Below are 26,120 nucleotides of genomic sequence, written 5' to 3'. Positions count from 1 at the left end.
AAAATCAGCAAATGGAGACGACAGGCACTTTTCTCAGGGATTTCTTGAATAAACAGACCCTTTCTATTTCGGTTTCGGTTAATGAAAAGTAATGATCTGACAAAATAAATAAGTCGTAATAGACGAAAAACAATCAATCATTGTTTGTAAGAAGTCTTAAAAGTGCTAAAGAAGAGAAGACAAACAAATTTTGCTTAATTTTTAACTGGAATTTAGTCAAAAGGGATTTTGTGGTAAGATTCGACTTAATGAAAAATAAACTTTTTGTTCGTAAGTTTCATAGAAAAGATTAATTTTGTTACATTTTAAAAGTTTTCAAATCATAGAGGCTTAAAAAATTCTAAAAAACCTTTGAAATGATAAAAAAATTATTTTTGAAGAGAAAAAAATAAGAAAAATTTTAATTTTAAGAAAAAAAAAAAATAAATTGAGAGAAGCGTAAAATGGCTTTTAATACTCATAAAACTATCAAAATTGATAAAAACCATCACAAAAATTCGCTTTCATGTCAACTTATTCTTTTAAGACACCATTTCAAGTTCATTTTTCATCGCCGTCATCCCGTATTATTCAATGCACATGAATTTAATGACATTTATAGTACCCGTCATAAAATTTCATGGGAAATTTCTATTATTATTATTATAAAATTACTATTATTACGATCATTTCTCATTACTCATCATTGCGCGATAACCATAAAAGTTCAATAAATTTTTCTGAAAAGTGATAAATGATAGATTTTTATCATTTAAATCTTCAGTGAAACGAAAAATAATGGAGATAAATATCGATTGGTCGAAGAAAACTAATTAAAAGACAAATTTCTGTGTCACAGTTACTCTTGAACTACAAAAGAAACGGGATAATAATAAATCAATAGACCGAAGAGAACCAGAAGAGAAAAGTTTTATAAATAATTAGTTTTCCTGAAGTATGTCGACTAATTGTTTTTCATTCAAAAGGTAACTGGCAGGTGTTTTTTGTGGTTGGAGTAATTATGACAGTCATTAAGGTCTCTTTCCACATTTTTTTCTCGTTTTTATCAAATTCTGATCAGGTTTCCCGATTTAATGATCCCAATAAAGAGATTAACTTTGTTCGAATGTCGTTTCAGTCGATAAAGAGCTGCAAACGAACATCGAACAAGGAAAAAAAAGTAAACCGTAAATGACAGAATAAACCATAAAATAAAACAAAATTGGATCCTTGTTCGATGGTGCATTCAATGGAAGTTTAGTTTTCGACATAAAATAATTTCCTGATGTGAGATTTTGCCTTTTTTGTTGTTGCAAAGGAAAAAGGAAGAGGTTGTCCAGCAGCAAAATCGACGTTATGGTAGAATAATTTATAGGAAAAGGAAGAAAGCAAGGAGGGTTTAATTAAAATGTAAACGAAACCCGAAGCGGAAAAATTGTGTTTTTTGCAGATTTGGGAAAAAATGGAAATCTTTCTTGCTTTGTTTATTCGAAAAAGAAATTCGTTGCAGATCGATAAGAAATTGCAATGTCATTCGAATCCGTGTTCGTTGCTAAAATGGGATGCAACCACATCGTTTCCTCTAACTTTTCATTGAAATCACAAAAAAAAGTTATCTTTCTACTTCATTTGTGTTTAAAACGAAATTTGTTTCCGGCTTATTTGTCTTTCTTTCTCTCGTTTGTAGACTGAACTTTTATCGACATTGAAGTTTTAGTCTATGATTTTTTTTTTCTATGGAAAAAATCGAGAATAAAATTTAATTGAACGTCTCTTTCAATTAAACATTTTTTTTTCGGATAGTAAGAAAATAGTAGAACTTTTCCACAATATTGACACACCGCATAAACTTTAATGCAATCAATAAAATTTTCCCGTGAATAAACACAAGAAGTAAATAAATGAACGAATGACATTCCAATTGATTGAGAGGAATGTTGACATAATTCGCAACCACACAGCTTTCCTGTTTTTCATTGACAACAACCACACGGAATGACAACGCAGTTTGCTTTAAGGCCTTATTATCGTCACCAATGCAAGTTGTCGTTCGGTTCTCTTTCTCTCGCTTTTTTGATACGAAATGCAAATGTTTACATTTTAAGTGCATTCTTTTGAGATAAAAATTTTTGTTTGTTCGTCTGTCTTTAATAATTCAATGTTTGAATCTGAAGGCAATATGAGGGAAATTATTCCAAAATGCTGCCCAAGAGTTCTTTCTTTATTTTTGAAAGAACCTAACTAACCTGAGCTAATAAGCACTTTTCGTATTTTACCCTGAGAAAACTTAAAACTACCTAACGCTCTATAGCAGAATCCCTTACAAACTATTGAGGAACACAATTCCCGTTACAAAAATAATTGAAGCTTTCCTTGACTTAAAGAATCAAAAAACTTTCCCTATTAGAGCGACACTGCTCTAAACTTAATTTTAGCTGAAAAAAACTTATAAACTACCCTAACAACGAAAAGTGCGAGAAATTTCTAACTTAAAACTAAAAAGTTTTAAGAACTTACTCATTTTCCTGTCGATGTCGTCGATTAGAATGACTCTCATCTCTTTTTGGCTTCAATTTCCTAAAAAATAAAAAATATTTCCTGAACTCTTCACGGCGATAAGAATTGCCGTAAAGAGTTCCAAATTATAATATATTCTCTTGAAATTGATAACTTACCCTGAATTTTTGAGATTTTTTCCATCGGCTTGATTTATATTTCGTTTTTTGTAAGTTTTTCGTCCTTCCTTCCTTCTTATCATTGCTTTGTTAGTTCCAAGTCTTCTAAAAATATTTAAAAAAAACTGAAATATGTGAAAAAATGTTAAAAATTATCAAAAATTAAAATATGATCTTACCCTATATAATTGACAGATCATCAAAAAAGCGCTCAAGCCTCAAAATTTCACATACAAAAGGAGATAAACTTTGCTTTTTATCATCAGTTTCAGTTTTTGCTTTCGTCTCTTCCTTCAAAGTGTCAGTAGGAGTGAAAAATGAAATTCATGACAATAAAATCAATAAATCCCTTTGGAAAAATTCCATGTTACGGCAAACATGTCTCTGCAATTTACGGAAATGTATCTCGGAAGGGATGAGACACACGTTCTCGTACAAAATCGAGAGAAGAAGTAATTTCATAATAGCCGGAAGTGTGACATTGTCTGATCTTGTCGAATGCTGTTCGAGAGGATGTCATTGCATCTATACATCCGATGACACAACGTTGATTGTCCTTCTTTGTCTCAGCTTAATGATATTATGATGTTCTGCATCTTTTCCTCGACCTTGCTCTTGTATCTTTCATGTTGAACTGATTTAAGCTGATGGAAACGCCTTGCCATATGTTACAGTTTTTTTTCATTAACTTTTGAAGAAAATCAAGTCGTCATCAAACAAGCGAGCAAAATTATCCAAGTTCACTCTTTCCTTCAGGCCAAAAAAAAAAAAGGAAGAAACTTTTTAATAATTCATAAAACGTTCCCTTTTTTTCATCAGCTTGCATATAAAATATTTTTGTTTCATCATGTTTACCTAACAAAGGAGCAACAAGTTTACAAAAGGCAGAATTAAAGTTCAAATGTACGAATGTGTGTTCGCACAACGTAACATTTATAATATATTAATAACATGGAAACAAGACTCTGATATAAAATTTATAAAGTTTGCTGTCTGCAAACGAACGACGAACGGAACTCGGCAAGTCGGAAAACGAGGTTTTGATGTGACACGAGAAAAAAAATGTTCGTCATTTATCAAAAAATGTCAAAAAATAAATAAAATTTGAGAGCAAATATTTAATAACAAATTTAGCGAGACCTAATTGTATGGACTCATTAAAAATTACCGCTTCAACGAACATTCAATGAAATATTGGTCTGTGGATTTTTATTTATAACAAATTGTATCACAAATGATGATAATCACAGTTTCAGCGGATAATCCTTCTTTAAATAATAATTTAAGAGAGATTTCCGATTCATGAAATAGAAAAGAAGATAATCGCGAAACGAGTGTTTTTACAGCTAAATGAACGAGAAGAAATCCAATTGAAAATCAATTGTGCAAAAAATCTCTTATGCTAATAATACGCTTTCGGCTTGAACAAAATCACGCGAATTCAAATATTCAAAGCGGTAATTTGATAAGAACCGTAAAAGATTTTTTGTGACATTGATTTCCAATTTTTTTTCCCTGTCTTTGATTGGATTAAGAGACGTTTTTTTGTCAATAAAGGCGGTAAAAAGGAAACGTAAGTGACTCTAATGTAATGGATTACTAATGAAATAAGGGTTTTGCCTTTTATTCTTTTTTTTTGTGTCTGTCATCAGAGGTTTTAATCTGCTTTTCTTATGAAAAAAAAGAAATGTTTCTTTCGTATGTTTGTCATTTCATCGGATTTTTTGTTTGTAAATGTTTTTAATCATAAATGAACGTGTGTTTGGAAAGGTATAAGGAGGCTTTCAAGGCATTAAGAGATTTAATCTAAAGGGGTTTTTCTTTTGAAATGTACTTATGAAGAGTTTGGAAGTCAGATTTTTCAACGAACTTACCTTAAAATTCACATTATAAAGCATTTCATCGAAAAATAAATGGCATGAGATTTTTTGATGGTTTTGTGTTAGTTAGGCCATAGGATTCAACATTGGAATTTTTCTGCTTTACATCCTCTGTTATCTCAATGAAAAGGTTCTGGATAGGTTTAATGACATCAACGAGGCACTTTATGACATTCCATGGTATGCGATGGACCTAAAAAATCAAAAAATGTTCTTAATGTTGTTGCAATGTGACAAAATTCAAAAAGGACTCACAGCACGAGGAATTCACAAGATGACTATCGAACGTTTTGGCATCGTCATGAAAGCTGGATACACGAAAATTTTGGTTTTGAAGGATTTAGTCACGAAATTTTAATAAATTTATTCGCGCGTGTTGATTTTCACAGAACTTTACACCTGAAATTTAAATCAATGAACAAATTAATAATTTAAAATAAATCATCGCTTGATTGCACAACAATTTAATCAATTATGGCACGTTACCACACATGCATAAATAAATAAAAAGAAAAGTACTTACCTTCAAACGTTTGAATTTTCAGTTAAAAATCATAAAATAGGAGATAAAAATCCCCTTGAGATACCTGTCAGTCATTTTTAAATAGTTTCTTTGTGCTTGAAATCCTTGCAAATATGTGAAAAATCAAAACCATCCTTTTTCACATGCTTCTGCTTCTATAAACTCTTATCATCTAGTTGAACTCATAATTTAACTAAGAGCTATTATTGTTAAAGAACATGAAATCATGGAAGCGTAAATATTTGCTTACTCATGGAAACTTGTGCTGTTTACACTTTCAAATATGTTTCGAAATAAACCTTTTGGGTAAACACTCATTGCCGTCCCTCTTGAAATTCTCATTGTTATTGTCAAACATCAAACGAAGTGAACTCCAATTTATATTTATTCATATTTTTGCGACGACAGTTTTACGACTTTGAAACACCTTAAAAGTCAACCGGAGTATTGATTGTGTCATGAAAATTCAGAATTCGTTATTTATATTTATTTATTCGCACTTCAACAAAAAAAAAATACGAATGTGAATGTCAGAAATTTACATGCGAAAAAAGTTTGGATATCAATCGACGACATGTCTGATTATTTTCTCCATTATTCAATTTTTGCAAAAATGCACGTACAAAAATGATTGGAAAACTTGTCTGTAAAAGATAGAAAAAGTTTTCCAATTTGAGAGTTGTATCGTCTTGCGCGAAAAAAATGCAGTAATAATATCGATTCTAATTGAATCATCGAACATAATAACGAACGATAATTAAAATTAAAACTTTGAAATTTTTGCTTCATTAAAAAAAAAAGTTGTTGCGATGATTAAACACTAAATAAATAAATAAATATAGCATATGGAACTTATGGATATTGCCTACCTGTTGAGTTTCCATGTCATAAATTTCAGTGAATTATCATATCGTGGCAGGCGTGAATGTTTATGGGGTGTCTGGGTTTTTCGCAAAGTAGATAAGACACGTAAAGGTTAACTTGCTGGAAAATTGATGACATGTCTCGTGTTTGAATAAAAATGTCTCTTGAAGCTTCAGTGAAGCTAAATTTAGTGAAAATTGTCTCAAATATTGGCTAGTTTACCTGTTTTTAATTAATCTTGGTTCTACCAAGCATAATATCAAGGTTTTTGATTTGCATGGTCCTTGGGTTACTCCTTAATATGCTGAACATGAAGCTTACATCTCAAATTTGTTAATGATTTTTGCACCCTTGGGATATGCAATGAAGCTTACATTCTATTTTTAATGATTTTTCCCATATTTCTTCATTTTTTTTACTCAAAAACCTTCTAAAAAGTAATATATTGACAAAAACCAAAAAGAAATTCATGAAACAGAATTTAAGTTACCTCGAAATTTGTATGGATTTAAAAATGATTTGAAAATCCATACAAATTTTGACATACAATAACTTAAGCTCTGTTTCGTGAATTTCTTTGAAGTTTTTTATAAAATGTTTCTGTTTATTTTTAGAAGGTTTATGAGAAGAAAAATAAGGGGTAGAATGGGAAAATTCATTGAAAATTTAAAAATTCTTCAAGTAAGGTTCATTGCATATCTTAAAGGCACAAAACTCAGTTTTCCATAAAAATGATATTCATTGCATACTTTTAACATAGTATTTTAAAATCTGTAAAGAAATAATGAAAAGTAAATTATAAGAAGGGTCAGAAAAAAATCAAACAATTATATTTTACTTCCTTAAAAAATCTTCACTGAAACCCGACACTTTTTCCTCACAATTATATCTCGGCTCTCAAAAAAAGTATCATATTGTCAACTTTAGTTAAGTGCTTTAACGACGTTTTGCTTCCCATTTTGCCGCCATGACAACCCATTAAGCATTCGCCAAAGTGCCTATTAACAAAACCCAACCTACGAACAATAAATTAGGTGTTAATGAGTTGTTACAATTTTCTTCGGATTTTTCCCAAGTGCGTGTCTCTTGCCAGAAAAACCTCACAGCAACCACTAATTTATCGCCTTGTTTCACGTGTCTTCGTGCTTTTATGTGCCTGCTGCGAGCGAAATGACTTGGCTGAGATGACAATTGACGAACGCCGTCGTGTAAACTGATATGATGATACGAAATAGACGTCTCGAGTTGCTTGAGACACACAAATATTTACACAACGGAAAGTATCAAGTAGAGTAATTATAATTTAATGTGTGCCATTTCGCGTTTAATTTTCATAAAAATAATTCTGCACGTAAATTAAGGAGATAAATTGTTGGAAAGTGTTTTGAGGCACAAAGCACTTCGTTATCGGAACCATTTATTATGCAGCGGGAAAAAATTGAGGAACGTTTTGTGAATGTTAATTGAGACGTTTTTTTCCAGCGGGATGTCGGCTGTAATGAAATGCCTTTAAGGAGGAAAAAACATTCATTGGACATGAATAAATAACACGAAATGATAAACGAGGATGCTACTTACCTCTGAGCAGAACAAAAGAAATGATTTAAAGGTGAATTTTTGTTGGTATTCAAATGAACGAAACGAACATTTTTTGGACTGAAAATTGATTGTCGATAACAACGAGCACGTATTTCGGTCATATATTTTCGATTTGTCAGGTGACTTGTGTAACTTTTTCCCGAATTTGTTACTTTTTTGACCGATTTTCATTCATATTCAACTTTTTGTTTGAAATTTTGGTTAAAGATATCTTGATGTCAAGTACATAAAATTAATTTACACACAAAATTATGATAATAACCGTTTAGAGATTAGCTTTTAGTAATTGCTTTATTGTAATTATTAATATTGTAACCAGCGTGCTTATCAGATCAACCATTAAGATAAACCACAAAGCTTGAAGTAATTTTCGCGTTTGTTGATACTTTCAATATTTCGAAGCCATACAAACTTTGAAATGCAATAACTCAAATTCTGCTTTTTGAATTTTTTTGTAGTTTTTTATAATCTATCAGTTTTTGCTTCACGAAGGTTTCTGTAAAGAAAAAAAATTATTTAAAAATTATGAAAAATGAAGAAAATCAAATGTAAGCTTAATTGCATACCTAAAGGAGCGCAAATTTTGAAATGCAATAACTCAATTTATGCTATACGAATCTCTTTGCGGTTTTTTGTATTTTGTCAGTTTTTGTATCAAGAAGGTTTCTGTAAAAAAAAAAATTAGAAAAATTATTTAAAAATTGTGAAAAATGAAGAAAATTGAATGTAAGCTTCATTGCATACCTAAAGGAGCACAAAAGCTTGATCATCAATAAATTGTCCGTAATGAAGTATTAAGCACTCACGGTACTTCCCCTGCACAATTTAATGGAAAATAAGCTAAAAATCACTTTTCACAGAAAGAAAACCCACTCAGGAGCTCCATAATAATAGCAATGGATAATGATAACCATAACAATAACCATTATCATCATCATGGCGGGTGCAAGAAAATACATTCACAATATCCTCTGGAATAACAATAAATTTTTATGAAGATCTCGAGTCTGAAGTCTTATAGAAGAAAAAAATTTTGAACGTTCTACTAAAGAATTAGTTTTTTTTTCTTTCATTTGAATAAAGCTCAAAAGTAGTCTAAATCTCGGATAAATGAATTTTTCTGCATTAAAAATGTCATTTCTATGAAAAAATTTTTTCTTCATAACATTAAGGCTCGTTTCACAGCAAGACTTATACATAAGCACTTAATGGATTTAGATGTCTTCTTAATGTCGACTTACTTGACAAAGGAACGGAAATAACGTTGTTTACAGTAAATTTAGTGAAGAACGATGAAATATGATGAAAAAATAGCATTTCACGAAGAATTTACTGAAAATGACAAAATCCAATTATAGGAGAAAATTCTTGATAATCCTGAGTTTTTTTGTTATTGCTAATTGAATGCATTTCATCAAGGTTGGATTTCTTTTTTTTCGACCAGAGATGTTAAAATAGGTTTAAAAAATTTTTTTCTCGATAATCCCTTCAATATTCGTTAATTTTCTTTCATTACTTTTTCCAATGTCACGCTGTTAATTAATTATAATTAAAGTTAATTTATTTCTGTTGAAATCGATATTTTCGAACTCGAAGCACGACACTGCTTGACGAAATCTGATAATAGCGTTAATAAGAAAATCCAACAAAAAAAGACAAAATTTATTTAAATCACGAACTTTTTTGTTCCCTTTTCATCATCATTTCGTTTAACTGAATGCAATGACTCATTTATTACTACTGATGGAAACGCAGCTGGGACTTGTCTCTATTACGTGTCCTGTAACGGAAAAAAATCTTGATAAATTCGTTTTTTTTCTTTGTTTTACTTACATTTGAAATGTGTATGAAAAATGTAGAAAAAAAAGTGTCTGATAATTTTTCTTCTCCTTTTTTTTCATTACAGAACAAAACTGGCTTCACAGCAAATATTACAGCAGAATAAATCGAAAATCACAGCAGGTAACTAATATTCAGATTTTTCCTTTTTTTTTGTTTTTACATTTGAAAATCTACATTTTTTATACATTTTTATATAACTCACTATCGTAATTTTTGTCTGTCACCATTTAACTTTGATATTTTCAAGGGTATAGAGATCAAATTTAGGTCAAAACTTAATAAAATTTTTCGCTTATGGTCCCCTACTTATCAGATTTGCAATTAGAGTTCTCTATCCGGGACCCCCATATAAGCCTTTATTTTATCCTTTTTAGTTCGTTTTTTAATTGTTTTATTTTTAGTCTCTTTTAACACTTTTTTTTAATATGTTTTTTTAAAATATTTTTTTTTATATTTTTTTTTAGATTTTTTTTTTAAATTTTTCATTTTTTAATTTAAAAAAAATTTTTTTTTTAATATATTTTTTAAATATTTTTTTTTAAATTTTTTTAAAATATTTTTTTTAGATTTTTTTTGCATATTTTTCGTTGGTATCCATGACATGAATATTTTTACGTTTATCTCAGTTTTGTGTTAAAAATTCATTCCTATGACATTTTTATTTTTTTTTAGCTGAACAAGTCACGAATTCAGATTGGATCGCTTTTAGAACTTAAAATTTGATTATTTCATCGATACGATAAAAATTTACGTGAAACGTGTCTCGCATTGACCTATAAACGGGTTGTTGTTGAATTGACCCAAAAAACAAAAAAAGAGGAAAATTCAAACTTTTATCATTTTTTTTTATCTCCCGAACCCAATTCCCAAATCTAATTACGTTATCAATTTATGATAAAATAACAATCTCGTCTAGCCGACAAATGCAATTTAAAAAACGGAAATCCCTCATGACAAACTTTTAAAAGAAATAAAAAGGATAAAGAAACAATTTACATTAATCCACAAATATTCAAGTTCAAGGTTTAATTTTTTTTATTTTTTCGTAGAATGGGATACCGGTTGGAGCGGAGGACCCGAAGCACATGAGATAGAGATACAAGAGACCATGACAAATTCACCCTTAGCTGTAAATGAAACCAGTATTCCCACAGGTAATTTGAAAAAAAAAAGTTTTTTTTTGCGCGAAAAATTTTCCATAAATTTCGTTAGAGAAGCAGCGTAACATCTGATGGTCGGTTATTTATCTACATCATCTCAATTATTATTCATATTCATATTTTTAGTACGAGGAACATATGTGAACTTTTTTTTTGAATGAACTTGGACCCATATCACAGCAGAGAATGTAAGGGATTTATTTTCGGTTGGAACGGTTATTATATCATCAAATTGTAGTAGAGACGAGTATTAGACGCAAAATGACGAGCAAATGAGAGACAATGAAAAGAGGATCAAAGGAACGTTTTATGTCTTCTTTTCTTTTTTTTTGCGTTTAATGGAGTTACGAGGAATGTGGTTTTGTGTGTGTCATCAAAGAATGTTTGGAGGAAAAGTTTTCGGCGGTTACACGAAAAAAAGAAAGTTTTGTCCTTTCTTGATATCTTGAAAGTTTTCTTAAGAGAAAAAACTTCTGAAAGATTTTGAAAGTTTTTTTTTTGTTGAAAAATCTCTTGAACTTTTTTTTTAACAAAATGTTATTTTTTTTTCCTTAAATTCAGGATTTTAAGTCAAATTTTTTGAATTATTTTTTTTCTTTTTTTTTTGATTTTTTTTTTTTTTTTAAAAAAAAAAAAAATTTTTTCAAAATTTTTTTTTGATTAAAAAAATAAAAAAATTAAAAAAAAATTAAATTAAAAAATAATAAAAAAATCAAAAAATTAAAAAAAATAATTTTTAAAAAAATTTGGCTTAAGATTTTTTTTCTCAATTTTTTTTAATTTTTTTGATAATTCATGAAAAATTTAAATTTAGATATTTTTTTCTCTTAATTTTTTTTTAATAAAGAATTTTTACTCATTTTTTTTTATTTTTCTTTCGTTTTTAGAAAAGACTTGAATCAAGAACGTTAAATATTTTTTCCGTTTTGTCTGGCGAGCAAAATGAAGAGAAACGACATAAATATATCAATTAATCCCGTTCCAAGCTGAAAATAATAGTAACAGGAATGCGCTGTAATCCCATTTTCCCAACTGCGTGACATCGAATTAATTTTCATTTTAATAGCTGTCGCAATAACATTCGAACAGGCTTATACCCGAAGCACAATAAAGCCAAATTTGTCATGCATTTTATGTTGTTGTGTCTCGTAAGAAGGAAATTTTTATAGCTGGCTGCTTCTGCGTTCGCCTTTTTCATTACGTTGCGAAAACGTTTTTCGTACGACTTTTCATTAATAAAAAAGGCCAGAAAATGTATATTGGAGGCTTTGCATAACAATATAATGAGCAGATGTATTGAAACTGGAATGAATAGAAGAAATAGAAAAATTGTATATAAAGTGCTTCAATAAAATGACTTGACAGGAAAATTACGATTTGCGAAACTACATGCTCGAGGAAAATTGGGAAAAAGAATGCACAGAAGTGACCCTTTTTTGAACATAACTTATTTTTTTAGTCGGTTGTAAAGAAAATATTTGATGCCCCTAAAAGTATGCAATGAAGCTTACATACAAAAATCTCGATTTTCCACGAATTTTTTCAAAGTATTTCAATTTTTTATAAACAGAAACCTTCTTTAGAGAAAAACTGATAAATTACAAAAAATTTCAAAGCAATTCGAGAATTAAAAGTTAAGTTATTGCATTTCAAAGTTTTCATGAAGGTCAAAAAAGGTCAAATTCAAAAAAGAAAAATTCACGAAGATGCAAATATCGTGTCCTTCCTGTACTTTTTGATGAAAATAATCGCATGGGTAGCCAAGAAAATTCTAGCATGCACTTTGCGGAGAGACAATGCTTAAAATGACATGAAACAACTGCAGTTTCCCCGCCATTCTTTCATTTTGTATGAGTTATTGCAATTATTTTATTATAAACAAGGCGACACAATTCTCGCCGGAGCGAAATTCTTTGCATTTTTAACGACACTCCGCTCGAAGCGATGCGATATCGATGTCATTCACGACAACCATGAACTCGACAAATCCCTGTGATAATCTTTAATGTCGTCTTCTCTCAATTGGCAATTGTGTGCCTTATCGGTGTTTATGTCTTCATTTCATGTAAAATTTTGTTAAACATTTGTTTTCATGTTTTATCTTCTTGAAGGCCATCGCATGTGAAAAGAAGATTTTTTTGAATTTCAAAACATTTTTTTTATCGTTTAGCAGATAAAGGCTTAATTTATTGACAAAACCACACATTTTCAAGTAGACGACAGCTGCGATGACAAACCATTACAAGGTCATTCGTGTGGAAATTCTCAGCAGATGCACTTCTGAATGATTAAATTCACTTGCATTTGACTCAGAATGAACTCATTTTTTGCATCGTCGAGAGTTTAAAAGGACATACATCAAAATTGTAAATAAATTTTTCACACGCAAAAAGTTCCTTCCTTCCTTCCGAGCACTTTTCTAACATATGATGAATAGAAAAAGATACAAAATTGTGAGAAAGTTTTCATTTTTAAAAGAAAAATTGCATAAAATCGCATTTAAAAAAAAAATTAAAAATTAATTAAAAATTTAAAAATAAATAAAAAAATAAAAAAAAATTACAAAATTTAAAAACATAATAAAAAATATAATACTTAAAAAAAAATTAAAATATTAAAAAATTAAAAAAAAACATTTGAAAATTTTTAAGTTTAAGTTAAGAAAATTTTCTTGCTTTAAAATTTTTGACTTTTAACTTTTAAATAAAAAAAATTTTTTTTTTCGATTTTTTTTATGAAATTTTTATTCGCGTTAAACATTCTTTGAGTCAAAACTAACATATTTCTCCATGAAACATATGCTCGGAAACGTATAGTTTGCTCACAAACTTCTCACAATCAAATTTTGGATGAAACTACAAAATAAAAATTAAAAAATATAAAATAATAAAAAAAATTAATAAAAATTTAAAAATAATTAAAAAAATATATTAGAAAAATATTAAAAAATAAAAAAAAATAATTTTGAAATTTTTTAAAATGAATTTTTCGATTTTATAAAAAAATAAAATTATAAAAAAAAAATTTTTTTTTAAATTTTTTTTCATGAAATGTCTTTAAAAGAGTTCATACATAAATGTAAATAAAAGCAGAACGACTTCATAAATAAAACAAAAAAAAAAGAAAAAAAAATGATTCTAATAATTGATATATTTCAAGATGTGTTTCCGTGTGTGTGTTTCCTTTTATACCTCTTCTCGCCATTGTTTGCTGCTTCAACCAACAACGACAAGGTGACAACATTATTCGTTCGTTGCAAGTGCATTCAAGACAAGAGAGAGAATTTTTATTGAAAAATAAATGTTTTTTAAAATCTGTTGTTGTTATTTAACATGAAAAACATCAGGAGACTCGAAAGGAGAGTGCAAAATAGAAAATAAAATTTAAAAGTCGTGCCGTACATGCACTTTCATCTTGGATTTCCGTGTCGTTATTTATTTATAAGCACATTTAAAGATGAGGGAAAAAAATCTCCAAGCTTTTGTCTTGCTCGTTTCTCGTGTTACTCATGCTGTGATGCCTTGTTGTAAGCAACTTGTTAATTATTTGCAATAAACTGTGAGGAAAAGCGCGTAGAAGACTCGACACAATGAATTATGTTAATTAATACTTCGTTTAATCCACTTCCTGTCTCTTTTGTTTCTCTTTTTCTGCGAACTACTCAGTAATTTTTTCGCATCAGCTCTTTTAATGGCGAATCATTTGCAGAGTGAGGAAAAACGTAGCTTTGCAAAGAATAATGGCAGAAACATTTTAATTAACTGCACATTCTTTCGCTCCGGCTTAGCTATAGGCGGTTTATCACATTTTTCATGATGCTTGACGTGACACGTGATTCCCCAAGGACGCGATTTCTCCTTCTTATTTGACACAAAATTGACTGAAGGTTCATTGACTGACGAAAAAAAGTTTGATACTGATGTCGATCCAATAAAATTTCAAGTCTACATAATAAAAAAAATAAAGAAATAAAAAGAATTATGTTCTTTGGTTTGCTTGACTTTTCAATTTTTATTGAAGAAAATTTTGTTTCTTCTTTTGTACTTATAAGATTTAGACAAACAAAAAAAAATTTATTCAGTTTCACCAATTTTTTTTTGTATCGGAGAAAAATTGTTAGAATTTTTTTTATATAAATAATTAAATTTATGAATTTTTTATAAAAAAATTATTAAAAATAAAATAAATTAAAAACTAAAAATATTTTTTTTATTTTTTAAAAAAATATTTTTTTTTTCTCCAAATAAAAATTGAAGGTTATTGGCATTAGAAAAACTTTTGTTTTTTTTTTAAATTTAATTATAATTAAATCATTTAAACATTTTAAAAAGAATTAAAATTATAAAAAGAGTTAAAATTATTTAAAAAAAAAATAAATTTAAAAAATATTAAAATTGATTTTGAGATTAATTAAAAAAATAATATAAAAAATTTGAAAATAAAATTTATTTTATTTTATTTTTTTTATTGTTTTAAAAACGGTTCTCCAGCTCAAATTGAAGGTTTTGGCATTAGAAACAACTTTTGTTTTGGACTTTTTCTAAATTTTGCGTTTCCGATGTACAGGAGCCATTTAAAGATGTTAGCAAAAAAAATTGATTTTTCAAAATTAATAGAAAAAAAATTTAGAAACAAGTACAGGAGCCATTTAAAGATGTTAGCAAAAAAAATTGATGAAAAAAAATTTAAGTCAAAATCCTCTTATTATGAGGGTTCACATACCGATTTTTCAAAATTTTTTCAACTTTTGTAGATCACGGTTCTCCAGCTCAAATTGAAGGTTTTGGCATTAGAAACAACTTTTGTTTTGGACTTTTTCAAAATTTTGCGTTTTCGATGTACAGGAGCCATTTAAAGATGTTAGCAAAAAAAATTGATGAAAAAAAATTTAAGTCAAAATCCTCTTATACCTCTTATCTAAATTTTTTTATAAAAATTTTTCTTTTTTAAAAAAATTAAAATTAGATAAAAAAAAAATAAATTTAAAAAAAATCTATAAAAAATTCTTGAATTATTATTTTTTTTATTAAAAAATTATTTGAAAAAAAAATTAAAAATTACATTTTTTAATAAAAAAAAAAAAAAAAATAAAAATTTAAAATAATTTTTTTTAAATATTTTCTTAAATGTTTAATTAATTTTGATAAGGAATTTTTTGAAATATTTTTTTTAATTAAAAAAATTAATATTTTTAAAATTTTTGTTAAAATTGTTAAAGAAATTCTTTAAAATCCATGAAAATAAAATACAAAGAAATCTCGTTCAACATTCTTTTGTATCCTTTTTTGGGACACTTCCCTCTGGATTCAACTAACAAATGTACATCAATTAAATAGCACACATGACAGACAACTTAATCCATTGACTCCATTATTTTCATAACATTACATCACAGAATTATTTTTAGTTTTACCATAAAACGCACATTCAACTGCTGTTTTGGGAATTTGTTCTCACATTCGTATTATAATATGCAAAATATTTTAATTATCTCCCATGCCAATCTAAAAAAGTTCACAATGTTACGTGTCTGCGGCATAAAAAAGGAAGGTTTTACAATAATTGTCATAATATAATAATTTTGTGGAAAATTTTTTGGTCAACATTTTATGGGTACATTATAAACATTTTTGTGTCTCGTTGCAGAAACAGAACCAAAAATAATCGTAAGACCGGAAGAAGCTTTAATAGTGATTTTTGTACTCATTCTCTGGGTTGGTGCTATTGCATTATTTTTTAATCGTTGGGGCAAAATCCGCATGCTTGAACCATATCAGCCAAAGTTCGAGGCGAAACATCGATCGTCGTGCCCGCTCGTCGATATCGACCAGCTACCATCCATGGCGCAAGTAAGTTTCTTTTTTGTGTTTTCTGTAAAAAAAATAATTTTGTGTTAGTTGTGGTTTGTTTTTTATTTTCATCGATCATGAAATAGTCTTATTTAGTTTTAAAAATAAGAAAAAAATCTTAAATGTTTTTAACTTTTTTGATTTTCCTCCTAAAACAAAAAATCGTATAATTTAATAATAAATATAAAATAATAAAAGAAACCACTTTAACTCTCATGAAACTAATCTGGAATTTATTCTTTTATATTTTGATTGATTTTTATTATTTTTCTTCTTTCTTTCCTTCTTTTCAAAAAAATGAAAAAAAATTTAACTGTTTTTTCATAGACTAATACGACAGCTACTTCGTCAAATAATGAAATAAATTTAGAGGATGTAAGTCAGGCCTAAGACTTTTTATTATTTACTTACTTTTTCGCATTGAATTGGTCGAATCCATCTTCCCGAGTGTGTTCGTTTGGTTTTTTCATGTGTAAAGTTCTTTTTCATAATTTTGTAGAAATGTTTATATTGTAAAGATTTATCTTATTGTTCATAAATTATTTTAAACAAAAGTCGTGTTTGTTACAAATAAAAAATTTTTCGAATTAGTTACGAATTAGCTTGAATTTTTTCTAAAAATGTAAAAAAAATTGTACAAAAAAATATTTAGCGCTATTCATCGTTTGATGCATCTCAAGTTGAATTTACAAAAGTTGGAAAATACAAATTTAAATCGGCTTCAGTTGATCAAGCGACGTACAAGGTTAGTAAAAACGAAAAAAAATAAAAGCTTTGCTTTTCAAAGATCAAACTGGAACACGAACAATTTTTCAATTAAATCACTTTTCACGTTTTTTTGTATTTTGAATAAAAAAAATGCTTTTTAGACCTGCAGCAGCGCAACTTGTAGTTAAATGTTAGAGATTTCGTTGATATTTCATTGGAAGACGAACATAACACGACGACGCCAGCACACGTTGTTCTTCTAATCCCTGCTTTTGACCTTTTTTGTCGAATTTTTGCCTTTCCTGAAACAAAACCAAAAATCAATTAGAGTAGTTGAGTTCATAAAAAATGTAGAAAATGCACTTATAATGATTTTTTCACAAAATTTCTGATTTTCTGAGTTCTTTTTTATGAAAAAAAATTTATTATGAAATTTTATTTTAAAAAATTATTAATTAAAAATTTAATTAAAAAATTTAATTTAATCAAAAAATTTTTGTTTTAATTAAAAATTAATTATTTAAATAAATTTAATTAAAAAGTTTTTAATTTTTTTTTATAAAAAATTTTTAATTTTTTTTTATAAATTTTTTTAATTTAAATTTTAACTTTTTTATTTAAAAATTTATCAAAAGAGGTTGAAAATGATTTTTTTTTTAAATATTTTTTTAAATTTAATTATTATTTTTTTTTAGTTGAAAAACGATGTGAAAAACCATTCAAAAAGTGCAATAGTCACCAAAAACAGGAAATCCGCCTTTGAATTAAGACTTGAATCAACATAAGACCCCCGATTGATTCTTGTCTTAATAGTTTGTAGTTCACCTGCTTCAGCAAAAAATCCTAAAATGAAAAAAAACTTTAGAAGTCAAGTTGTCACGACTTTTAATTATTTTTAATGCTTATTTTATATTTTTTGTATTTTCCCTTCTTCTTGTAATTAACGAGAATGTCAATTTTCGAACCTTTTTAGTAGTTTCACGTTACATTTTCTTCTTCTTTCATTATTTCTTTACATTTTTTGTACTTTTTATATTGATAACTAGCAGCTTTTTGCATAAATCCTTTGAAAAAAATAACCAAACTTTAACATTCAAAACATGAAAGACGTGGGTTGACATTTTTATCACACGCAAATAAATATAATTTTTCCTTTTTGCGGTGCGATTTGAATGTCAGTCCAGTGAACAGTAAACAACACAGATGGAGAACCTTTCGAAAAATTAAAAGTTTCTAACGTTAATCCTCTTTTTATCGTCTTCTTCTTCTTCGTTTTTCATGTAGCGACAGAGTTTCTCGAAAATGTCCATGGGTATGTCGTTACAAATGCCAACTTTCGCCCAATGTACACTTCCATATCGAAGTAAGTAGTAAATTTTCTCTATAAATAAATAAATTTTAATTTAATTTTCTTTGTTTTTATGCAGATTACTACGATGGTTACTCACCTCGCCCATACAGGCCACGACAAAATTCGGTATTTGTTGGACCACATATCGTTTCGCCGCCCCAACCGCCAAGAAAAACACGCTCAGCTGTCGATATTCACTCGTTGGTGCAAAGTGAGGGCATCATCGAAGATGTTTAGATAGGAAACTCATTAATTTTAATTAAAATGTTTAATTAATTATTTGTTTTACGGAAAATATTTGTTTTTGTATCATGTATATAAATTACAAAAAATATCAAAAATTAATAATTTAAACTTGTAATTAAGATTAAAAAAAATAATTATCAAAAAAAGAGACCAAGTCAATAATAAAAAAAAAAATATTATTTAAAAATTTTGAACTAAATTAAAAATATATATTATAAGAATATATTATTATAATGTATATTATAACTTATATATATAATATAATATAAAATATAATATATATTTATTATAATATATTATATATTATTATAATATATTATGTTGTAATTTATAATATAACTATTATAATTTAATTATTATGTGCCGGGAAAAATTAAATTTTTCTATATTATATGTATATTATTTGTATATAATTTAAGTTATATGCATATAATATACAAATTATATACATATAATAGAAAAAAATAATTTTGTTATGCCATATGAGTAATATATTATTTATATTATATACATATAATAGAAAAAAATAATTTTGTCTGCCACATGAGAATATATTATTTTATTATTATAATATAATGTTAATTATAATATATTTTCATAATATATATTAAAATTATATATTACAAAAAAATACATTAAGAAAACATTATAACATATATTTTAAGGATAATGTTATACATTATTGTTATTATACTATATCATGAAAATCAATGTTTTGTGCAGTTTCTATGCTAAAACATCTATTAAAACAGCACAAAACGCGTATCATACTAAAAACTATTAAAATTTAAATGGAATTTAACAATAACATTAAAATTATATATAATTGATTGCTAAATATTTTATTACTAAAATAAACAATACATTACTATTATAGTATATTATTATATATAATGATGATAAATACATAAAACTATAATAAAAAGAGGGAAAAATAAACAAAACATTAACATCGATGCCAATGAAAATTAAAAAAAAAACAAAAATAAATTATAAAAGAGTTATTTCTTTGGTAGAATTGAAATAAAAATTGATTTTCACTTACAAAATTTTCATTGTTTTAAAATTATAATTTTATCATGAATAAAAAATATTTATACAGCTAACCTTGAATTTGCTCGTAAATCGTTTGTTGTGGTAATATGGTAAGTATAAATTTATAATAAATAATTTCCGTCTGTCTGGATGAATTTTTAAAGTAATTTTTTTTGAAATAACGACAACAGGTGAGTTGATGCTCAGTGAGGATTTAAAGGCTTAAAATAAGGCGATTATTACTTTATTAAAAATAATAATAAAATAATAACATAAAATTATTTTAATATTATTACAAAAAAACTTTTACCTTTTCAGCGAAGAAAATTTGTACCTTTGGCAGAAAATAACAAGCAAGCACAGTTAGGTTTACACCAAATTAGTCTCTTAAAATATTTATGAATTTTCTCATAAATTATTCATTATCTCTCTTGCTTAATATTTTTTATTGACTTGTCTTGCGACGAATTATTATTTTTTTTTCAGAGGAGAATTTAATTATATGTTATAAACTCAGGAAAAAAAGTTTTTGAAGGTTGTCTGATGAGAAAAAATTTTATGAGGGCATTTTCAGGTCAGACACGTTCAATCCTGACATTCCCAAACAATAAAAAACGTTGACAACTCAAATTAATATGGTCGTCAGATGTTGCTGACAATATAAATTGGCTAGATTATTCCTTTGGTTGCTCTTTTTTTGATGACGGAACACATAAAAGGAAATTCCTCGTAAACTCCATTAATCCCTCGGAGAATCTTCCTCCATTAAAGTCCTTTGTTAACTCGAACGGAAATGATTTATTGTCGTTGGAAACTTTTAAATTTGAGAAAAAATGTACAATTTTCATCAAAGGAAGTAATAAAATGTAAAGTTATTAAAAATTATCGCTCATGACAACCACGGGTCATAAAGCAAAAAATATTAATTTCCCGTTGTCTGATCCATTTTAGTTCTTATCAACGAAAAAAAAAGCTCATATGAATAAAAATGACAACTATATTGAATTTACATTGCAAATTAATTTTATTCATTATCATGATCCGGTTGGTTTGGTCAAATGATGATGATGCCGACGATGACGACTCTGTGGAAAATTCAATTATTTTTAATTGTTTTATTTTTTTAATTTCGTACGAGATAAACTTTTTTTCGCAATTCCTCGGGGACTGAGAGAAATTCTCAATTTCTTTCAACAAATTGTCGTTTCGAGCTCCGTTGGAGGCACAAACGTATTTTTAACGAGAAAGAATGAAATGAATGAAAAACAAAACAAAACGTGATAAACTTAAATTAAATGCACAATGTTCCCATTTAATCTTTTCTCTCGTTGTTTGCATTTGTTGTAATGCATCTCGCATGTTATCTCGTTCAAATAGCATGTTTGTTGGATGTAAAACAACATTTCCATGGTTTATATTTATAATTTATGTGTACCGAAAAATGTGTGTTTCTGTGTGTGGATGCTTCTTATTTATGATGCAACCGAATTTGCATTTTTGGTGCTTGTGATGTGGATTTTTAGGCCATGAAAATAAAAATAAAATGAAAACTAAATAAATTAAATTGTGTTATAATAAAAAGAATAAAAATAATTTAATAAAAATAATTAAAAAACTTTAAAATCATAATATTTTTATAAATTAGGTAATTTATTTAATTAAAAAATATCAAAAATTAAAAAATAAATAATTATAAAAATTTATAATTTTTTATTTTTTAAAAAATAATTTAAAATATTAATAAATTTTTAAAAATTATAATTTAAATATTTATTAATAAAAATAAAAATATTAATAAATCAAAATTATTTAAAAAAAATAATAAAATTAATTAATAATTTATTAATATTTTAATTAATAAATTATTTTAAAAATTAAAACAAAAAATAATTTTTTTTCGTAACTTTTAAATTTTTTTTAAATAACTTTATATTTAATCAAAATAATTAAAATAATTTTTTTTTTAATTTTTTTAAATAAAAAAATTAATTTTAATTATTTTTATTATAGAAATAAAAAAAAAAAAATAAATAAAAATTAATTTTTTTTTTTAAATTTTTTTGATGATATTATTTATATTTAGTTAAAATATCACACCGCATAAAAGTTAACGAAGTCAAACTTTTGTTTTAGCATATTTAAAACAATACTTTAATAAACCCAAAAATATCATCTTTCGTTTAAAAAAGAATAAAATTACAGAAAATACAAATTCGACAACTTGAAAAAAAAACTATTCGTGAACAGGAAAAAGTTTTAGTAATCCGGCAATTTAACTTTGCAAATAAATTCACTGCATGCAAAGGCTTGGGACCGTTTAAAATTTTTAACGACATGTGGTTAGGAATGTGGGTAGTAAAAATTCTTTTTTAAGCGTTTTATGAACTTTTCTTCTGGTCCTTTCTTGTGTTCCATCCATAAAATGTCAGTTTTCTTGACAGTCACTAAAAAAGTTATAAAGTTAAACTTACACGAGAAATCTGTCATGAACTTTTACTTCCTTTGTAACTTTCTTGTCTTTTTAATCTTTTCTTGTAGAAATTGCCTCTGAGGAAAGTATCATAAGAGAAAAAAAAAAAGAAAAATTCGACTATTTTCTTACCTTTAAATTTTATTTCACATCGGAACATTTTAAGAGGATTAAAAAATTTCCTCGAGATTTTCGCCCATCTTTTCCTCTTGAGACTTTTTAAGTTCATGAACTCATCAAGATTTTCTTGCGTTACAGTAAATAACCATAATTTTTTCATCCTCCGCTTTTATTACCGCACTTGTAAAAATATGTCATTAAACTGAATTACATGGCGAAAGCCCACACTTAATCGCAATCCTGTGAGACAAAGCCAGAGAAGTGATTGAGCAAGATCATTATTTTATTTCATTGAGAACGATAAAAAATATAATTTAAATCAAATCAACGCCTCTTCTTCATATCATCATCATCATTTTGCTGCTTTTTCTCCGCTTGTATGACGAGAGAGACGATAAAATGACAAAAAAACTAAAGTAGTAAAGGCAATAGTTTGATGTCTGATGAACGAAAACAAAAGAAGAAAATCACATCTGGTGTAATGTTGGCTGTAATGATGATGAGATTATGCTTATAGACGACAATACTCGATGTTTTGTTGAAAATGTTGCTTCTTGACGGGCTTGGAATGTTTTTTCTTATCAAAAAAATTTAAAATTTTTTACAAAAAAAAAATAAAAAATTTTTAAAAAATTTACAAAATATAAAAAATATTTTAAAAATATAAAAAATTAAAAAATAAATTTTTGTAATTATTTTTTAAAAAAAAATTAAATTTTTTTAAAAAATTAAATGATAAAAAATTTATAAAAATTGTACAAAAAAATTTACAAAATATAAAAAAATAAAAAAATTATTTTTTTTATTAATTTTTAAATAGATTTTAAATTAAAAAATAAACTTATTTTTAAATTTGAAAAATTTTACAAAAAAAAAAAAAAATGAAAAAATATAAAAAAAATAAATAAAAATTTTTTTTATCAATCAAATTAATTTCAAATTAAATTAAAGTTCAAATTATTTTTTTTTTTAATTTTTTAAGAAAAAATTAAATTAAATTCTTCAAACGGAAATATTTATGAAATTTCATCTCAAAACACTTAAATAATTGCCCCCAATGGATTTCCTTTAATCCGCATCTGGTTAACAAGTCACTTCTCTATAAATTGTCTTGAATTGACAAGAGAATGACGAAATATATTGTGGCAGTTTTACGATGACAAAAAAGAAAAAAAAAGAAACGAGAGACAAAAAAAGCGAAAACAATGGATGGATATGAAAAAGAGATGATAATAAAAATGGTCGACAGTCATTCACAAGGATAACAAATGAAAATTTTCATCGTTCTTCAACGTTAAATCATATCAAAAAAGAATTTTATTGCTCTGTTGAGACCAATTTCATCTGTAATTTTGACACAAATGGCATTCTTGGTATTAAGTCATTGATTTCACACTTTTTTTTCAATATCTCGCATCGAATTGCGGTTCCAACGCGACATTTTTCACTTTATCCCGAGGCCAAAAGCCCCATCCTTGTTGCGGAATCCATCCCCAAACCTTTTTCTCGTCATCCTCATCACTCGAAGACGAAGCGTCACTTTCCTCATCTCTCTCTTGACAATTTTTTCCAACTTTTTTCGCTTTTTTCAAGTGATTCGCTTCGTAAAAATCAACTCTTGTGTGTACTTGTTGGTAGTAAGATTGCGCATCAGTCCATTCCAAGTGTTGTAACTGCTGTAATTGCGTGAAAAGTGCTTCTACGGTACCCAAATCGATCCAATTTCGACCCAAATGGAGAGTTTGCAAGGCGGGACAATTGTTACGGAGACTCACGAAGGAAATTGGCGTTAATTTGTGTGCCGATGTGAGACTTAAATACTTCAATTTGGGCAGGAGCTTCGTCATAACGACTAAAATGGCATCATTTACGCAATATTTTTGACAATTGTGCGTGAAATGCGTCAACGAAGGACATTGTTGACACAAACGGATCCACGAAGCAGGTTGAATCTGAAAATTCATTAAATTTCGATTTAGGGCGTTCCAAATGAAACTCAAGAATTTTATTCAAAAATTTCAAAAATAAATAAAAAAATAATAATAATAATTTATTATTTTTTTAAAAAATAATTTTGAAAAATAAATTATTAAATTTTTTTTTTATTTTTTTTGATTTTTAAATTTTTTTTTTGAAAATTAAATTTTTTTTTTTTTAAATTTTTTAAATTTTTTTTTGAAAATTTTTTAATTTTTTTTTTTTTTGAAAAATTATGAAAATACACCAATGAACGATTATTTTTGATGATATTTTTAATTTTTCAAAAATTATTTTGCTCCATTGGATTTTCGACTTTTAAAATGGGGCATCGGACAAAACTATTGATTTTCATTTAGAGCTGAAAAAATTAAAAAAAAAACTTACATTTTTCATTGGAAGAGCAATATCTAAATTCGTTAAACTTGTCATTTTAGGCCAATTTAGGAGAATTTCATCCGTTAATGACGAGTTATTGTTACTCCAAAGCTTCAGTTTTGTTATTTTCGGCAAATCCGAGACCTGAAAATCGTATAAATTTTCGTTGTTCGGCGAAAAAAGGACCAATTCTCTCAATTTTTGTAATTTTTCGAAAATAATTCGAAATAATTTCAGATTTATCGCTTTGTGCATCGAAAATTTGTCTAAATTTTCAAATGTTTCCAAAAATGTTTCGAAACATTTATCACACGGGTTTTTATCACAATTTTCCTGTTCATTCAATATCAGTGTATGAACCTTTTTGAATCCCTCGATACCTTCATGTACGAAGAAACAGTCTTTAGTCGTCGCGATATCAACACTAAACGACCTTAAATTCGGAAATTTGGCTCCAATTGTGGAAAAATTCTCTTTGGCAATGGAACACGTGAGATGAGTAACAAATTCTGGCGTAATTTGATGCGTTCCAAGATAATTCAAGTTCGATTTGATCACACAATGCACATCCAAGGCACTCAGAAGGCTTTTTAGCTCGTCACTTGCCGGAATAAAGCCCGTTGGAACATGATTCGTGAGCATGTAAAAGTTAACGTACTCCCTTTTGATCGTTTTCAGCTTTGGAATTTTGTTTATTTCAGCAAACTCGAAATTATGCGACAATCCACGAACATTCAGGGTCTCCAAAGTATCCGGAAATGCGCTTGTCATGCTGTGAAGTTGCTGACAATCGAATAAGGACAAAATTTTGAGGTTCGGGAAAAAATTCAGCAAATTCGGAAAAATTGTGAGATCAAATTCCAGCCCGATTGTCAAATGCAGGACATCTTTTCCGAGTGTTTTCAGAAATTTTTTAACATCCGTCAAGTTATTTCGATCAAAATGGATTTTATTGAGGGTCAAACAGGAAAATTTCCGATTTGAGGGTTTGTGACAACAAAATGTTCGAAAAGGCGGATGTTTCTTCTTGATGAGGCACTTGTTCAGGTAGATGTGATTGTCCTGAGCGAATGTCGGTAGTTGAAGTAAGTCGAACCAATGACGAGAAACGGTGCTGATAACAAGACGATCGGATGTCGTGAGAAATTCGAAGATTTTTAAAAAGAGCTGTGAAGAGAAATTTGTTGAATTTTGATTTATTTACGAGAAAAAAGTCGAAATTTACCTCATTTGGAAGATTTTCCATTATTTTTTGCTTGCCAATCCTTTAATTTTTAATTTTTTTCTATTTTTACACAAAAATAGAACTTTTCTATCAATTTGTAAATAAAAATCTGGCAGCCTTAAATCACCCTATGGACCAAAATTTAAGCTGAAACATGAAAAAAGTAAAAAAAAATTTTTTTGATTTATTTTGGATAATATTTGATTAAAAATGTTTAAAAAATTCAAAAATTTTAAATT

At 27.3% G+C, this 26,120-nt stretch overlaps 2 protein-coding genes across 3 annotated transcripts in view; one reads left to right on the top strand and one right to left on the bottom strand.

Annotated features, from left to right (window-relative positions):
- The window catches only part of LOC134835143 (uncharacterized), a 42,964-nt gene extending 24,145 nt beyond the window's left edge, over window positions 1–18,819 (top strand). Inside the window, exons 2-7 of one of the 2 annotated variants that reach the window (XM_063850011.1) lie at window positions 9,427–9,482; window positions 10,412–10,516; window positions 16,169–16,371; window positions 16,699–16,746; window positions 18,364–18,442; window positions 18,507–18,819. In XM_063850011.1, the coding sequence (XP_063706081.1) occupies window positions 10,471–10,516; window positions 16,169–16,371; window positions 16,699–16,746; window positions 18,364–18,442; window positions 18,507–18,667 (537 nt within the window). In that variant the 5' untranslated portion in view covers window positions 9,427–9,482; window positions 10,412–10,470 and the 3' untranslated portion in view covers window positions 18,668–18,819. The remainder of the gene's footprint in view (window positions 1–9,426; window positions 9,483–10,411; window positions 10,517–16,168; window positions 16,372–16,698; window positions 16,747–18,363; window positions 18,443–18,506) is intronic. The other variant, XM_063850012.1, reaches the window with a different exon arrangement.
- Window positions 18,820–23,600: 4,781 nt separating this feature from the next.
- On the bottom strand, window positions 23,601–25,979 carry LOC134834234 (uncharacterized). Its single transcript, XM_063848819.1, has 3 exons — window positions 25,882–25,979; window positions 24,666–25,823; window positions 23,601–24,253 (listed from the first exon to the last, which is right to left on the bottom strand). Exons 1-3 carry the CDS (start codon window positions 25,900–25,902, stop codon window positions 23,705–23,707), a joined length of 1,728 nt encoding a protein of 575 aa, XP_063704889.1. The 5' UTR covers window positions 25,903–25,979; the 3' UTR covers window positions 23,601–23,704.
- Window positions 25,980–26,120: the final 141 nt, after the last annotated feature.

This window comes from Culicoides brevitarsis, chromosome 3 (genome assembly GCF_036172545.1).
Source record: "Culicoides brevitarsis isolate CSIRO-B50_1 chromosome 3, AGI_CSIRO_Cbre_v1, whole genome shotgun sequence".
Lineage (NCBI taxonomy): Eukaryota > Metazoa > Arthropoda > Insecta > Diptera > Ceratopogonidae > Culicoides > Culicoides brevitarsis.
The sequence above is the reverse complement of the archived record's forward strand: the minus strand, read 5'-3'. Positions and strand labels throughout refer to the sequence as shown.

Excerpts from the sequence above, each read along its gene's own strand:
- LOC134834234 (XM_063848819.1), bottom strand. The coding sequence starts at position 25,902 with ATGGAAAATCTTCCAAATGAG. Across the intron at positions 25,824-25,881 it reads TGGAAAATCTTCCAAATGAG|CTCTTTTTAAAAATCTTCGA; the intron begins GTAAATTTCGAC and ends TTCTCTTCACAG. Across the intron at positions 24,254-24,665 it reads TTGCTCTTCCAATGAAAAAT|ATTCAACCTGCTTCGTGGAT; the intron begins GTAAGTTTTTTT and ends ATGAATTTTCAG.